The 15,987-nt window shown below is 38.0% G+C and overlaps 1 protein-coding gene across 6 annotated transcripts in view; it reads right to left on the bottom strand.

Annotated features, from left to right (window-relative positions):
- Nucleotides 1–15,987, bottom strand: part of RAMP3 (receptor activity modifying protein 3) — a 147,062-nt gene that overhangs the window by 91,395 nt on the left and 39,680 nt on the right. Inside the window, exon 5 of one of the 6 annotated variants that reach the window (XM_042842682.2) lies at nt 6,628–8,136. The exons of the other annotated variants lie outside the window; for them this stretch is intronic. Within the exon in view, the coding sequence (XP_042698616.1) occupies nt 8,040–8,136 (97 nt within the window). The 3' untranslated portion in view covers nt 6,628–8,039. Of the gene's footprint in view, nt 1–6,627; nt 8,137–15,987 lie in introns of those variants that run through there. 6 annotated transcript variants of the gene reach the window in all.

The raw sequence follows: 15,987 nt of genomic DNA, 5'->3' as shown, positions 1-15,987 counted from the left end.
TGGAGGAGGTAAAAAGGCATAGCCAAAAGCCAATGTCTTGAGCTGGAGAGCTCTCTGCTCACTCAGCCAACAAGGCCAATTAGCCAACAGTGTTCACTAAAAGGACCGTGGATATATAATTTTCTGAAAGCAAAAATAAGACTTTATCTTAGGTCGCACTGTAGTTATTGCATGCTTAGTTTTTCCGTTAATGTTATGTTATCTTTTTTCTTCACTTCATAGTCAACCATGTTCCTCTGAAAATTCGTCATTTTTTAATAAACTGAACCAGTTATAAGCCGGATGCTAAATTCTTACTTAGTTTTGACACCAGCAAAACTCCAATTGACTTTAAAATTGAGCAAGAACTTCAGGTTTTGTCCAAACAATTAGATCACATCTGGCTTTAGATAACTTTAGTTATTAATGTGCATAGTTAAAGTTAAGCTAAAGTTAATAAAACTTTTATTTTGAATTCAGAAAACTTTCTTTATGTGGCACTTCATTGATGGTCCCTATTATCATTTTAATTACTATTTCCATATTTTGACGTGTTCGCTGGTCAGGGTTCGAAAATTTGGGTCACTAATTGGTTTTATTTAGCCCTTTAACTTAGACAGTAAGCTCTTAGGGGCAGAGATATTCTCTAAGATGTGTTTGAACAGCAGCTACCACTGTAGGGCCGCAATTTGACTACAATATTCTCACACTACTGTAATACAAATAATAATTCAACTATTTTGATTCTTTGGTGGCTGCTATTTTTTCCAACTCCTGATCCCTTTAAACTGCTGAATGCAAGCTTAACTCATGCATGGTATTTACATTTATGGCCTTATTAACCTTTTTTCCCTCTCAACATTCTCAAAGGCACATCAGACAGCATTGGAGTTGCATTTTGTCCCACAGCATACTTGATACTTTCAGCAGCTTAAATCATCTTGTGTATTTAAATTCTGCAGCTACAATTATAACACAGACTAAATAATTTAATCACATTTTCCCATTTCTATCTGACCTTCACTGGCTTCTGACTTGACAGCCCATTAACTCTGAAGTTCCAGTAATTGCCTGTAAGCATTTGAATAGTTTATTCAAAGAATGGGGCAATCCAATAGAGTTCAGGGTTATGCAAACCTTTCAAACACATTTTAGATTTACAGACTTACTGAGGGCTCCTTCTCTGTGTAAGGTCAATCACAATTTTTTCCAAAGGGAATTAAATAAAAATGGACCACATATTTTTTTCTAGTGAAAGTGAATTGTCTGCTATGTATCAGTGATAGGGCTGCCGATTAATCACAATTAATTCAAAAAAATTAATTGTGAATACAAAAATTAATTGTGATTAATCACACTGTTATACAATAGAATATCAATTGAAATGTATTAAATATTTTGGATGTTTTTCTACATTTTCAAATATATTAATTTCTATTACAACACAGAATACAAAGTATACGGTGTTCACTTTATATTATTTTATTACAAATATTTGCACTGTAAAAATGACAAAAGAAATAGTATTTTTCAATTCACCTCAATCAAGTACTGTAGTGCAATCTCTTTCTACATGAAAGTGTAATTAACAAACGTAGATTTTCTTTTGTTACATAACTGTAGTCAAAAACAAAACAATGTAAAACTTTAGAGCCTATAAGTCTACTCAGTCCTACTTCTTGTTCAGCCAGTCGCTAAGACAAACAAGTTTGTTTACATTTACGGGAGATACTGCTGCCTGCTTCTTATTTACAATGTCATCTGAAAGTGAGAGCAGGCACATGCATAGTACTTTTGTAGCTGGCATTGCAAGGTATTTATGTTCCAGATATGCTAAACATTCGTATGCCCCTTCATGCTTCAGCCACCATTCCAGAGGACATGCTGATTATGCTCGTTTAAAAAAAAAGCGTTGATTAACTTTGTGACTGAACTCCTTAGGGGAGAATTGTATGTCTCCTGTTTACCCACACTGTGCCATATATTTCATGTTACAGCAGTTTCGGTTGATGACCCAGCACATGTTCATTTTAAGAACACTTTCACAGCAAATTTGACAAAACACAAAGAAGATACCAATGTGAGATTTCTAAAAATAGCTACAGCACTCAACCCAAGGTTTAAGAATCTGAAGTGCCTTCCAAAATTTGAGAGGGAGGAGGTGTGGAGCATGCTTTAGAAGTCTTAAAAGAGCAACACTCAGATACGGAGACTACAGAACCCAAACCACCAAAAAATAAAATCAACCTTCTGCTGGTGGCATCTGACTCAGATAATGAACATGCGTTGGTCCGCTCCACTTTGGATCGTTATCAAGCAGAACCCGTCATCAGCATGGACACATGTGCTTTGGAATGGTGGTTGAAGCATAAAGGGACATATGCATCTTTAGCTCATCTGGCACGTAAATATCTTGCGACCCTGGCTACAACAGTGCCATTCAAATGCCTGTTCTCACTTTCAGGTGACATTGTAAACAAGAAGCGGGCAGCCTTATCTCCTGCAAATGTAAATAAACTTGTTTGTCTAAGTGATTGGCTGAAGTAGGACTGAGTGGATTTGGAGGCTCTAAAGTTTTACATGGTGTTATTTCTGAATGCAGGGTTTTTTTGTACATAATTCTACATGTGTAAGTTCAACTTTCATGATAAAGAAATTGCACTACAGTGCTTGTATTAGGTGAATTGAAAAATACTATTTCTTTTGTTTTTTACTGTGAAAATATTTGTAATCAAAAAATATAAAGTGAGAACTGTACACTTTGTATTCTGTGTTGTAATTGAAATCAATATATTTGAAAATGTAGAAAACATCCAAAAATATTTAAATAAATGGTATTCTATTATTAACAGTGTGAGCAATTGCACGATTATTTTTTAATCACTTGACAGCCCTAATCAGTGACAGAAGAACCACCTCTCCCCCACCAGAAACTAAGCAAAGTGAGTTATGCCATTTACAGTATATATTTAATTCAATCTTTTTCCTCTCTGCTCCTTTTTCCCCCACAGAAACTATCTGTATTTGTATTTCACTATAGCTGCTGTCTGCTCAATTTTCACCCCATAGTTCCCCCCCGCTTTCCCAAGCTGTTTAAATAACACTGATCCCATGTGTCCCAGGGAGATTATTCTATTCCGTTTCCCATAGACTTCTGAAAACAGCATTTGTCTGGACCACACTGTTTGGAGCTTTTACTTTCCCCTGCTGGATCCTCTGCTTTGTGAAATGTTCTAGATCAGTGCAGGATAAGGGCAGATTTTGTCGACTGTTTTCAAATTTAATTTACTTATCTTTGCTTTTCTCTAGCCTTACTTGTTTCTCTGTATGTAATTTATTTTGATGTAAAGTGCTCTGGGGAGTTTAAACTGAGACTATATAGAAAATAAGGTGATTGACTGGAGTAAGCACAAAACCTTGGACCAAATCTTAGTGAAAAATAACCCCATTAGCTTTACAATTACTGTGATGTGAATCAGTCTTACACATACACTTGTAGGGTGACTGTCTTCATAACAGTACCAGGCTAAAGGCAATATCCTGTCCATTCTGCTGGTAGCGAGGGCCCTAAATGCAGTTTAATTCTGCAGAGAGATGAGGATTCTACAACATCTGTCACAGTGAAGAGCCGGAGGCATGATAGTGTAGAAGTGAGTGCATGGGCTGATGATACTACAGTCTCTGTTACAATTCACTCCTTATCTCCCCAGCTTAAACTGCTCAATTAAATGTTTTGTATGATGTGAACATCCATCTTCTAGGACTGGGACAGAGACCACCAAGTGATTTTTTTACTGAATACTCAACTGCTTTCATTGATTCACTACTAAATACGGCTGGATTTGAATGGGTAGCTCAGATTCTGCATTCCTTTGTCAATACCCTGAGCCATTCAGTTCCCAAAAAGGTATTTTAAAAATCAAGCACCAGATTCATTAGCCGCTTACATCACTTTATCCCAGTGTAAGTGCTGACGGAGCTGTGAGTTGGCAGAAATTTTCATGGGACATGAGACTGCAGTAGCCCAATACACTGCAGTCTTAATAAAGCCGGAGGCCACACCATAAGTTGGATCTGGCAGAAAAGGAAGAATGACACAGGTGGACAGGGAATGTGCTAATTAAGTGTCTCCCTCAGCAGCTCCAAATGGAAGAATTCTTATACAAACCAAGTGTGAAGTAAAGCTGCCCCAACCTGACAGATACTCCAGAGGAGGGGGTAGCAGTAACATAACCTACCCTTGGTCAGGGAGAAAAAACCCCTGGAGCATAGGGAGCTTAGCAAAATGTAATTTATAACTTTCTGCGGCCAGCGGTTCTGGATCGGACACCAGTTTTGTAGGATATTATTTGGAACCGATTCCATACGATGAATTTTGATCACACCAAAGAAAAATGTTTTCTAAAATGGAGAAACCATTTCTTTTCAATACACATACTCCTTCAACAGATTGCTGGTGTAATACACACCAAGGCTCACTCATTAATTGACATGTATAATTGGTGGGCCCAGGAGTGATGGAGACCACATACCACCACCGAGGAGTGGCGCCAGGGTTTTTGGCGCCTTAGGCGTGGGTCCTTCCGCGCTCCCGGTCGTCGTCGGCAATTCTGCGGCAGGGGGGTCCTTCCGCACTCTGGTCTTCGGGGCACTTCGGCGGCGGGTCCTGGAGCCCCCCCAAAATGCCGCCCCCCCAAAGCCTGGCGCCCTAGGCGACCGCCTAGGTCACCAAAATGGAAGCGCCGGCCCTGCCACCAGCCTGTTTGGGTTGGGGTGGGGAAGCTCCTGTTGGTCCCTCCTTTTCCTCAGGGGCAGGGAGGGACAAGTGGCTTGGCTCTAACTGTTTAAACTCTGAGCCAGTTCTCTCTCCCCTCCTACCCGCACCTTCTCCTGATGCTATTAAATTATTGGGATTAGGGCGGACCAGTTGATTGGCTCCCACCTGCAGAGCGAGGAAGGAGAGGTGGTTTCTGCCCTCTGCAATTTGGCTTTTGTTTCAGCTCCACCCTGTCCCACTTGTATACTGGATCTCTTGAGAAGCCAAGTGCTAGGCCGATCGCCACACTTTAACTGGGGTCTGGATGGGTTTTGCTATATGGCAAATTGACAAATGACTGTCACCTTCCATCCAGCACCAGAGGTCTGGTCTAGGGATTTACACTACATTTATCACAATTTTGGTGGGTTCCAGTGCAGCTGGTGGCCTAAGAAAGGGTTTCAGGTGTGGTCCAAGCCACCCAATGGGCTGCTTCGGCATAAGGCCTGCCTGGTGAGGGGGGTATACCTCCATGTCTCACATAGTATGGGGCTCATCTCATTTCTCTGGTGTCATGAGGACAATGGGTTGGGACTCTATATTCTTGTAGGGTCCCCAAGCAGGCCTGGGAGTATAGATGGTACATTGTTTCATACCCATCAAACTACCCCCCAAGGCCAGTGGCACCCAGTTAAATTCTGCCCTGAAATGGCCCTGGCAGGTAGTTTGGGGATAACTGGCTAATAATTTAATAAAGTTGCAGCCTATGCATTTCACCATACTCTGGCATGGGTGTCTCATTGCTTCCCTGTCTGCAACAAATATAATTTTACCCTCAGCCTTCAGATCTATTGTTATTGCCTGGCTGACATAACCCAAAATGATATTTCCTTTGGGTAACTGGTATGTGCTCTTATGCCTGCAAGATGACTTTTGCAATAGCAGCCCAGGCTAGAAATAACTGATAGAGAATTATACCTTGCTCTGAAATATATAATACATGATTAAATCAAGAGACAAAAGATAACAACCAAATCCTACATTCCTATATTTCAGTCCAATAGCAATAAAAAATTATCAGAGCTAATATCTTCCCTGAAGAACTGGTTATTGGACTGAAATGTTGGGAATTACACCTCAGCACTATGTTCCGTCTCTTGAATTATTATTACCAATTACTGCATTTAGTGACTGCTGCTAGAGAGCAAGCTCCCATTCTATCTGATTCAATGAAAACCTGGCCTTGGACTGCATTCTTCAAATGGCAAACCCCAACCACACAAGCACATATGGGAATTCAATTATATAATTTTATTGGCATGATAAGACATAAAAATGTCACCCAAGTGTATTAAGAGGCAAAGAGAGAGAAGCTGCTGACTGGACATCTTACAGTATTCATATAATCTGTGATCAGTACGTGTGGAAATACTTACCGGTAATAGGCAGAGGAGAATAGAAAAACAATTTACAGACTTCTAAACCCAGAGGTGTTTTTGTGGTCAGTGGACATTAAAGGTATTTCCCACCATAGCTTCCCTATGAATGGCAGTGAGCACCACAATGGTTTTGGTCCTATAGACACCTTTGATAAGTGATTCTTCCAGCAATTATGTCAATGCAGCACTAGAGGAGCTAGTTAGCCCATGCTGTGATGTATGATCATTTTGGAAGATTTTCTTCTGAAGTGTTGTCACTGCATGGGGTTATTGGATGCACCCCTGAGAAAGAAGATACTATAAACTATATGAAGATTACCTGTAAAAAATACCTGATAGCAGGCTTTTCCATTTTAGGCTCACCCATCTGAAGTGGTGATATCTGACCAATGACAGATGTCACTAAAATATCTTCCATGTCTACAGAGTCTACATCATTCTTAAAAATTCCACTTTAGCATGAGTACTTCTGGGAATGACAGCAGTAGAGAATATGACAACCACCTGTGCTGAGGTAAGACAGACTTGGAAAATACCCAGTTTATTCATAAACTTTCAAACATATTTGTGCTTAGAGATATCCAGTCCAGGATGAACCAGTAGCTAAGACTGAGAGTAATAAAGCAAGATTTGATTATATCCGCTACTAAATATAGACTTCTAATTTAGCAAAACCTTTTATAAATTCCATTTTTATGGTACACATTATTATTGAAACTGTTACTAATGACATGCCATGTACACAAATGTATCTTTGTTCCTATCATAGCTGCCAGCCAACAAGAAATGCATACATATAGCATTTTCTTCTTTTTTAAACTTTATTTATATTGTTTTTATATAAAATATAAACAACATAATGAAACAAAACATATGTAATCATGCACAAGATTGAAATACCATATAAATAACAAAATTCAGTGTTCATTATTTGTAAAACCTGGAAAAAACAAAAACAAAACAAACAAGCAAAACTCTGACCCTGTAGAGGTCCATCAATTGTTGAAGTGATTAAATAGATAAATAAGTGAGAACATAACCTATGAGTGTTGGGGACTAATATATACTAAACTGCAAAAAGCATGCAATAGTTTCATGTGTGACCTGACATCTTCATATTTTTTCCAAGCCTTTCTATTAGACAGAGTCATTGTTTCCATTAAGGCAGTAGTAGAGAGTTCACTAAGCCAGTCTGTGTATGAGGTAGGAATTGCAGATTTCCATTTTCTCAAAATAACTATTTGGGCCACTAAAATAGTTACTGCAATCCATTTTTTAACTGGTAATACCAACTCATTCAGCACCCATAACATACATAAGGTTGAAGAAGGAAAAAATAGCAAGACAATGTTGTTGAGAGAGCACTGAATATGGTATTCCAGAACACATGCATTTTTGACAGGTATAGAGGATGTATGAAAGGTTGGCATGGGGGCATTTTGCATTTCCAGCATTCACTATGTGTTCCCAATCTAGCTTTAAACAAATATTCTGGTGTTCAGTAATACCTGTTTATTATCTTGTTCTGGAAGAATCGCAAGAATAAGGCATTTGAAGTATATTTCACATTAAGCAGGATATCGCCACAGGTTTCTGTTGTGATAGTAAGGCTAAGTTAACTTTCTGATTTTTCTTTGAGACTGAGATTGGGAGGGTAATGCGAAGCAGTAAACCACCTATAAGTAATTCCTACAAAGCGACTTTTGTTTCCATGTTTCTTAACATGTTCTTCTAGAGGTGAGAGAGTTGAAACAGACCAATTGTCCCCTATCCCTATCTGAATCTTTGAGCATAGCTGCTGAAAGAAGGAACTGTGGGATAGCGGTAGCTGATATTTGTTACACATAAAATCGAAGGAGGCCAGTCTATCGTCCTGTATTATATCTTTGTTTTGTTAATCCCTTTTCTATCCAAATTTGTCTTACATGTGAAGTTTTCTGTGGTCCTGAGGTAAGGGTTATCCTATAGTGGTACAAGAAGAGAATTAGTAAGATTGGCTGCTGTAATCATCTTAACACATTGCAGGATGTCACATGTAGATGCAAAGATTGGATTTTTCCTTAAAGGTTTGGGTATATAAAAGAAGAGAGGGAACCAATTGGCATAACTAACCTTTTTTCAATCTCAAACCAGGCCAGTGCATATTCAGAGCTACTGGGGAGGAACCACCTTACAATAGGATGCATTTGGAATGCTAGATAATATAGATGCAGATCTGGCAACCCCATGATTTTAAGGGTCTTGTGTGATAAGAGAGGCTGTTTTTTATCCCATATAAATGGCATGATAAGCCTATTTGACCAAAGAGCAAGAGAGAGACCTTGAAAGGCAACAGGCTAATGATACGAGTCACTATTGAGCAGATATTCATTTTGGCTATTTCTAGTCTCCCCAGTAAGGATAGAGGGAGGAGATGGGATTGATGAGGATGGATTCTTCAGTCATACAAAAATTTCATCAGCATATAAATTGATTTTGTATTCTTTCCTGTTTAGAGTCACACCTTCAATGGCTGCATGCCGACATATGTACATTGCCAGTGGTTCAACAGGAACCTTAAAAAGAAGGGGCAGGAGGGGACATCCCTGTTGTGTCCCTCTTTCTAGTTGAAATGTGGGAGAAATAATTCTATTAATTGATACTAAAGCAAGGGGAGAGTTGTATAATACACTGACCCAGTTCAGGAATATTGCTCCAAAGCCAATTTTTTTTAGGGCAGCTATTAGGGTCATGCCACCCTATCAAAGGCTTTTTCTGCATCTAGAGATAAGGCTGTGGAGGGAACATCTAACATCTGAGCTTGCTGGATCAAGTGAGTGATTTTTCTCATATTATTAGCAGGCAATTTTCCTTTAATGAAACCAAACTGATCTGAGTGTATGAGTGCAAAAATTTTAGTGAGGCGACTGAACACCATGATCCCATCAATTATTTTGCAATCCGTATTCAATAGAGATACGGGGCAGAAGTTGCCACAGTTGCAGCCATCTTTGTTCTTTAATATTAAAGTAATTAAAGCAGTTCTCATCTTACAAGACATTGTTCCTTTTTGGAATGTTTCAGTGAAGACCTTTGAAAGAATAGAAGATAGCTGATCACAAAATGTGTTGCAGAAATCTGCCAGAAAGCCATCCATCTTAGGGGCCTAGCTGGAATTCATATTTTTATAGCCTCTTTGATCTCTTGTGTTGTGACAGCTTTGTCCCTAAACAATATTTGTTCTGAAGTGAAGGTATTAAAAAGTAGGCCTTCAATGAAATGATCACATTTATTAGAGTCAAATTGACTGTCTAATTTATATAAAGTTTAATATAATTGCTTAAATTGATTATTTAAATTGATATCTATTGGTTCAAGGATGGCACTCCCATCTTCTTGCACTAAGGAAGAAATATTGTTGTTGGCTAATTCCATCTTAAGTCTTCTGGCAAGTAGTTTACCTGTGTTATCTCCCCATTCATAATATCTTTGTTTGACCCTGTTGAGTGCAAATTCGACATGGCTGAATAAGCATTCATTATATTTATATTTGGCATTGATTACAGAACATAGGTTTTCATTATTTGGTTCAGTTTTAGGCTTTCTCTGCAATTCATCTACTTCATTGTCCAAAGAGTCTATTAACTTGAGTCTCTCTCTTTTTTGGGGAGATATACTTTATGCATTCACCCCTTACAGAAGCTTTCAGAGTTTCCCAAAGGAAGGTATCTGAGGTAACTGGGTGCTTATTTTCTTGTGTGAAATTAGAGGTGAATCAATTAACCTTGGAACAAAACTTCGCATCTTTTTTCGCAGCTTTCACCTAGAACATTTTAATTATGTGTAACCAGCATCGATGCTAAGTACAATTGGAGCATGATCTGAAATTAATATATTATCAATAGCTGCTTCTAGGCATGCTGGAATCAGTTCTGAAGACACAAGAAAAACGTCAATTCTGGATTCAGATGAATGTACTGTAGAGAAATATGTATAGTCATGCTCCTTGGGGTGTCTCAGTCTCCAGATACCTTTTAAATCAAGTTATTTCATTAATAGTGATGGTTGGCCTATTGTGCTTTGAGAGCTGGGTCTCATGTAATTGGACTTGTCCAGATGTCTGTCTAGTGTAGTATTCCAGTCGCCTCCCAGCATTACAAGAATGCCTTTTTTGTTAGAAAGAATATCTGCAATGCCTTTGAAAAATTCAGTATTACCTCCACTTGGATTGTAAATGCTTCCTCAGATTAACTTTTTTGAGTTGAAACCATCTTCAAGAAGAACATAGCTTCCTTCAGGATCAGACCAAAACTGTATACATTGAAAAGTTATGGTTTTATGAATTGAGATGGAAATGCCTCTGCTCTTAGAATTCAACTATGAATGATACTCAATATCGACCCACCTCTTCTTGATTCTGTGGGTATCTATTTCTGCTAGATCAGTTTCCTGCAATAAAGCTACTTAGCACTTTTTTTATCTGAGGTATTTCAGGATATTAATTCTTTTGGAAGCTTGATTAAGTCCCCTCACATTCCAGGAGCATACTCTTAGAAAATTCATGGCAAAATTTTAAAAGTTATATTAAGATATATAACCTTATTCTAAAGATACATATTTTTCCCTGTTGATACTGTAAAACCACATCTCTAGAATATGGTCTATATTTATTAGGTACTGGTTAGTTTTGAATGAATTGGTGTGAATTGAATGAATTGAATGAATGAAGCCTTCAATTGAGCTTCTAGGAGCATCAGGTATACAAAAAGATCTATAGTTAAATATCATGTGTCTTCCAAAGTATATTTATAAAAGAAAACAAAAAAAAATTAACAGACTTAAAACAAGCCTAGGTGGACATGCTCAGATCCCTAATGGCTTCAGTTCCATCTGGCCCTCCCCTCCCTATATTATCTAATATAGTCTAAATGTCTCTAAATATTTTAAGTTAAATATTACCCTGTAAATACCAATGGGTATTCTAGAATATGTATAATACATTCTAATGTATTATACATATTCTAGAATATGTACTTAGAATTATGGGGGGAGGGATAGCTCAGCGGTTTGACCATTGGCCTACTAAACCCAGGATTGTGAGTTCAATCCTTAAGGGGGCCACTTAGGGATCTAGGGCAAAAATCAGTACTTGGTTCTGCTAGTAAAGGCAGGGGGCTGGACTTGATGACCTTTCAAGGTCTCTTCCAGTTCTAGGAGATAGGATATCTCCATTCCTACCTACAGAAGATTTTATGTGTACATACACATGTATATACATATATATAGACTCATCACATGTAAATTTACAACTGATTTGGTACATCAAATATAAATTAGTACAAAATCTAAATATGAATATGATTTTTTATATTTTTCCTATGTCAAATGCCCTCCACAAACTGAATATCTAGTTCTATTTTAGGTTACAGTCTGCTCTACAAGTCAGGAGCATTGACTGTTCAAGGGACTTATGGTCACCGTAACACAATCCATCAGTGAAGAGATTCTTTCTAGCAGTGCAAGTTGTGATCATTAGTATGGATAATACTTCAGTCAGAAGATGGTGCTATAAACCCCAGCTTTGTGTTAAACTGTTACTCTATGTATTGCAATGCTATACAGTTGTTGTTATTGCTCAGTTTCATAGGAGATCAACAGAAGAGTTCAGACTAGCTGGTTATCTGCTAGTAGTTGGAAGGTAAGAGTAATAGAGAATACAGCACTAAGAATGTCAAGGGTTTAATACTGAAGATGCATATTCCTAAAAAGAGATTAGGTTTAGGAGAGACTGATTGCCAGAGAGATTGGTTTTTGTGTTGTTAATTTTCGAAAAACTGCTTCCAGGAGCCAGTTTTCTTGATTAAAATACCAGGTTTTTTAGATAACAAAACAAAAGTTGCCAAAAGAAAAATAATCCACATAACTACCCATAAGTAACACTGATCAAGGCTGTCTTAAGACAGCAGTAAGTAACTTTCTCTTCCTCTGGCCACCTCTTTAAGGAACTGGACATTTCAGTCAACACCCTGACCATGGTCTCATTGTGATCTGATGGGACTCATCCACACCACATAGCATATGTTTTAGAACTTTTATTGCACAGCTGATTAATTATAATCAGGGACTGAAGTATTCAGGCAATAGACCAAATTCTAATATGATTGGAGCTGTCATTGATATACTACATGAAAAAAAGCTTTCTGCAAATCTTAAACCTTTCCAATCACTCTAGAACTACCTGTTGTCCTTAACCCACTACGTATGCTTAAATTTGATATTCTATTTGACTTGTCTGCGATATGCTGTGTTTACCTCCGGGCATTTAAAAATATATTGCTACATTTTAGCTGCTAGGAAGATTTCTGAACTAGAATAATTTAAGACTAATCATCAATGTAGGGTGACCAGATAGCAAGCGTGAAAAATTGGGACCGGGGGTGGGGGGTAATTGGCACCTATATAAGAAAAAGCTCCAAATATTGGGACTGTCCCTATAAAATCGGGACATCTAGTCACCCTACATCAATGTGATCATGAAGAAACAACTGGTCATTCTCCACTATCATAAATGCATATCTCCAAGTGCAGATTTTACATGTCTATCTTAGCTATTGATTTTAGGAATTTCTAAGACTCTAATACCATGATGTCCAAACATTGAAATCTATAGGAGTTAAGCACTTAAACAGCTTAGATACTTTTGGGGAATCCTACTAGGTGCCTACAACTAAAAAAAATCATTTTGAAAATCTGCTCTTGAATCCTTCTGGGCCCTTATATAACCCCCCAAAAATAGGCATAAATATGAGGGGAACATTGTACATAAACTGTTGAAGAAATATTCTCCAAAATGTGCTTCTATACAAGTTAAATGAAACTGATTTTTGAAACATGAATAGTATATTTAAATATGTTCTCAACTAGACCCTATTCCATGTGAGAATTGAAAAGCTTGTATTCCAATTTTCAGGATTAGGGACCTTTGGCAAACAGGTGTGAAGCAAGTTTTATATTTAAAACCAGTTGGCAATAATGTTTTTTTTTTCTTTCTAAGACTTAACACTGTGTATAACTATTTGCCATGAAGACACAAAATTACTTCACAAGCCAACAGAGGTGGGCCAAAATAGAACCCCAGATACAAACACCCTCAAACTTTTGATAGGGATCTAAATTTTGCAAGCTCAGAGCCATTCTTACAAGCAAAGGTTTGTTGTTATGGAATGTGCAATACAGCAATTGCTCTACCCCTTTCAACATGCCTACAAAAAAATAGTCTCCTCTGATATTGGATTTACATTAGTTTCATTCCACTGATTGCTGTGTCATGACTCATTTTTACCATTAGAGAGGAGATCTGAAATCAGGCTTCACTATATATTGCAGGCTTACCAGCAAAACATTTGAGCTACAAGAGACCATTACCAAAAATGCCATTTCTTCACAAGTTTCTCCTATGTATCTTCACTCCAAATAAAAAACTGAGTATCATAACTTTCTCATCATCCAAGATTTTTCTGTCAGATGAGCTAGAGAGGGGACAACATTTAATTTATAGTTCATGGTGTTTTTTTCATACCCTATGAAGTGAGGTCAAAGCATCATATCATTCCTCCGGCTACCACTTAAATTGCTAAAGCTGAAACTGAATTTGCTATTTCCTCCATGCAATGAAACTTCAAGGAGAGCATGCAGTCTTGACAAGAAATTGCCAATAAATATTTTATCCATCCAATGTGTTTTTAAAGAGCGTTTTTTTCCCTTTGTCTTTCTGTTGCTCATATTTGAAATTCTTTCTTAAAGAGGTTTTTTTTACAGTGTAATTCCTCCCTGCATATAGTATCATTTTGCATTGGAAAAGATTGATACTTTTCTCCCACTGTGTTGTATAGTCAAGTAAAATGAATACAGCTGTTCAGCAAGGGCAGTTTGTCAGACAAAATTAATCTTTGTACACAAACATAATTGATCTGATATTGGAAAGCTATATGACGTGATAGGAGAAGAGGTTTTCTATGACAATTTAAGCACCCAGTGCCTACTGAAAGTGAGTGAGAATTGGAAGCCTGAGTCTCCTTGGTGCCTTCTAAAATCTCTCCAAGGAATTAACAGCTCTAGCAAAGTCAGCAGAGGAAACTTGTTGATCCTGCATAAACAGTGCCAGATTCTGATCCCTTTACTCATGTTGAGTAGTATTTAGTTCTGCAAGTAGTCCCATAAATTTAAGATATTACTCAACATGAGGGTATCAGAATCTGATTCAAAGTAGTTTATTTCCCCCAGAAGATCATAACATAGTTATAATGCAGATCATGCTCTTGCGGGGGGGAGGGCAGAATGACAGTGTCTCTTTAAAGATGAAAATATGTCCTATCTGATGAGTTAAAATGTTAAATTATTGCTCCATACCTTATTTTAAATTCCTTTTTACAAAAATATGTCAGGATCTTGATTCCAACACTATGTTTTTTGCACACATACATTTCTCCCATGGGGGTGTCAATGAGATTGCTGCCCATGTAGGGAGAGGAAAATATTAGAGAAGGAAATAGATCCATCGGGTGCATGAATTTGCCCTTAATGTGTTGCTTTTTGTAGCATGCCAGTATACTCTTATGACAAAATGGGTATTAGTGCAAAGTGCTAAACATCTCTGCAATATCTCAGTTCAGAAGAGACCTTAATTAGAAATTGTGCAATTAAGATATAAGTCAAAACAGATACTTCCTTGCAAAAGTGCACTATCTGTATTAATGCAATGCTTAAGCTCCAGAACTTGAAGTTTTATGCTGAACGTTGCAAAACACACTAATCCAGAGGATACTCATACTGTGATCCCAGCAAACTAAGCTAACTTCCCATTATAGTGATGGGAACAAGAAGAGACCAAGATCTCCAATGTGTCAGACTGCTCTCCTGTCCTTTCAACACTTGTCCAAGGACGTACCCAAGGTTACACCATAAAGATACATTCTCCCAAGTTTTCCTTGGAAGGAGACAAGGATTCCTCTGTGTATTTAAGACACTTTTCTTCCTGCCTATTTAATGGGGGAAGGACAACTAAATTCAAATCACAGTTTCTTCTATTGCCTTACAAGCAACTTATCACCCTCTGTCTCTCCACTGAGAAGACTTGCTCTTTTACAGCTTCCACAGGTTTGGCTTCTTCAGGCAAAGCAGCACTTGAACAGTTTCATATCCTCAACATTTTTCAGAATAAATTTTCCAGTGGAATGCTTATTCCTTTATTTTTCTCTTTCTTTTTCCTATTTTTAAATCTTTCAGATGAGCAGAAAATATAGTGCAGCCATCCAACTGTGTAGTTGTCACAGAATGAGAACTTATTTTTAGCCTGGGTACACAGCATGCAGTTTTAGACTCATAGTGTAAAACGTTGAGAGTTGGAAGGGGATGGAGAGAGCATAGGGAAGTCAAACAACAAGTCATCAGAACTCATCAGGCTCTCAGCTCCTCCATGCAGGCATGTCTACTGCCTACTCCTAGAGAAGAAAGCTATACGGAGCCATCATTTTCAAGTGTCAACATAGTGTAGGGTATCAGAGGGGTAGCCGTGTTAGTCTGGATCTGTAAAAAGCAACAGAGAGTCCTGTGGCACCTTTAAGACTAACAGACGTATTGGAGCATAAGCTTTCGTAGGTGAATACCCACTTCGTCAGACGCATGTAATGGAAATTTCCAGAGGCAGGTATAAATATGCAGGCAAGAATCAGTCTGGAGATAACAAGGTTAGTTCAATCAGGGAGGGTGAGGTCCTCTGCTAGCAGTTGAAGAGTGAACACCAAGGGAGGAGAAACTGCTTTTGTAGTTGGCTAG

This window comes from Chrysemys picta, chromosome 2 (genome assembly GCF_011386835.1).
Source record: "Chrysemys picta bellii isolate R12L10 chromosome 2, ASM1138683v2, whole genome shotgun sequence".
Lineage (NCBI taxonomy): Eukaryota > Metazoa > Chordata > Testudines > Emydidae > Chrysemys > Chrysemys picta.
This window is presented reverse-complemented; position numbering and strand designations above follow the sequence as displayed.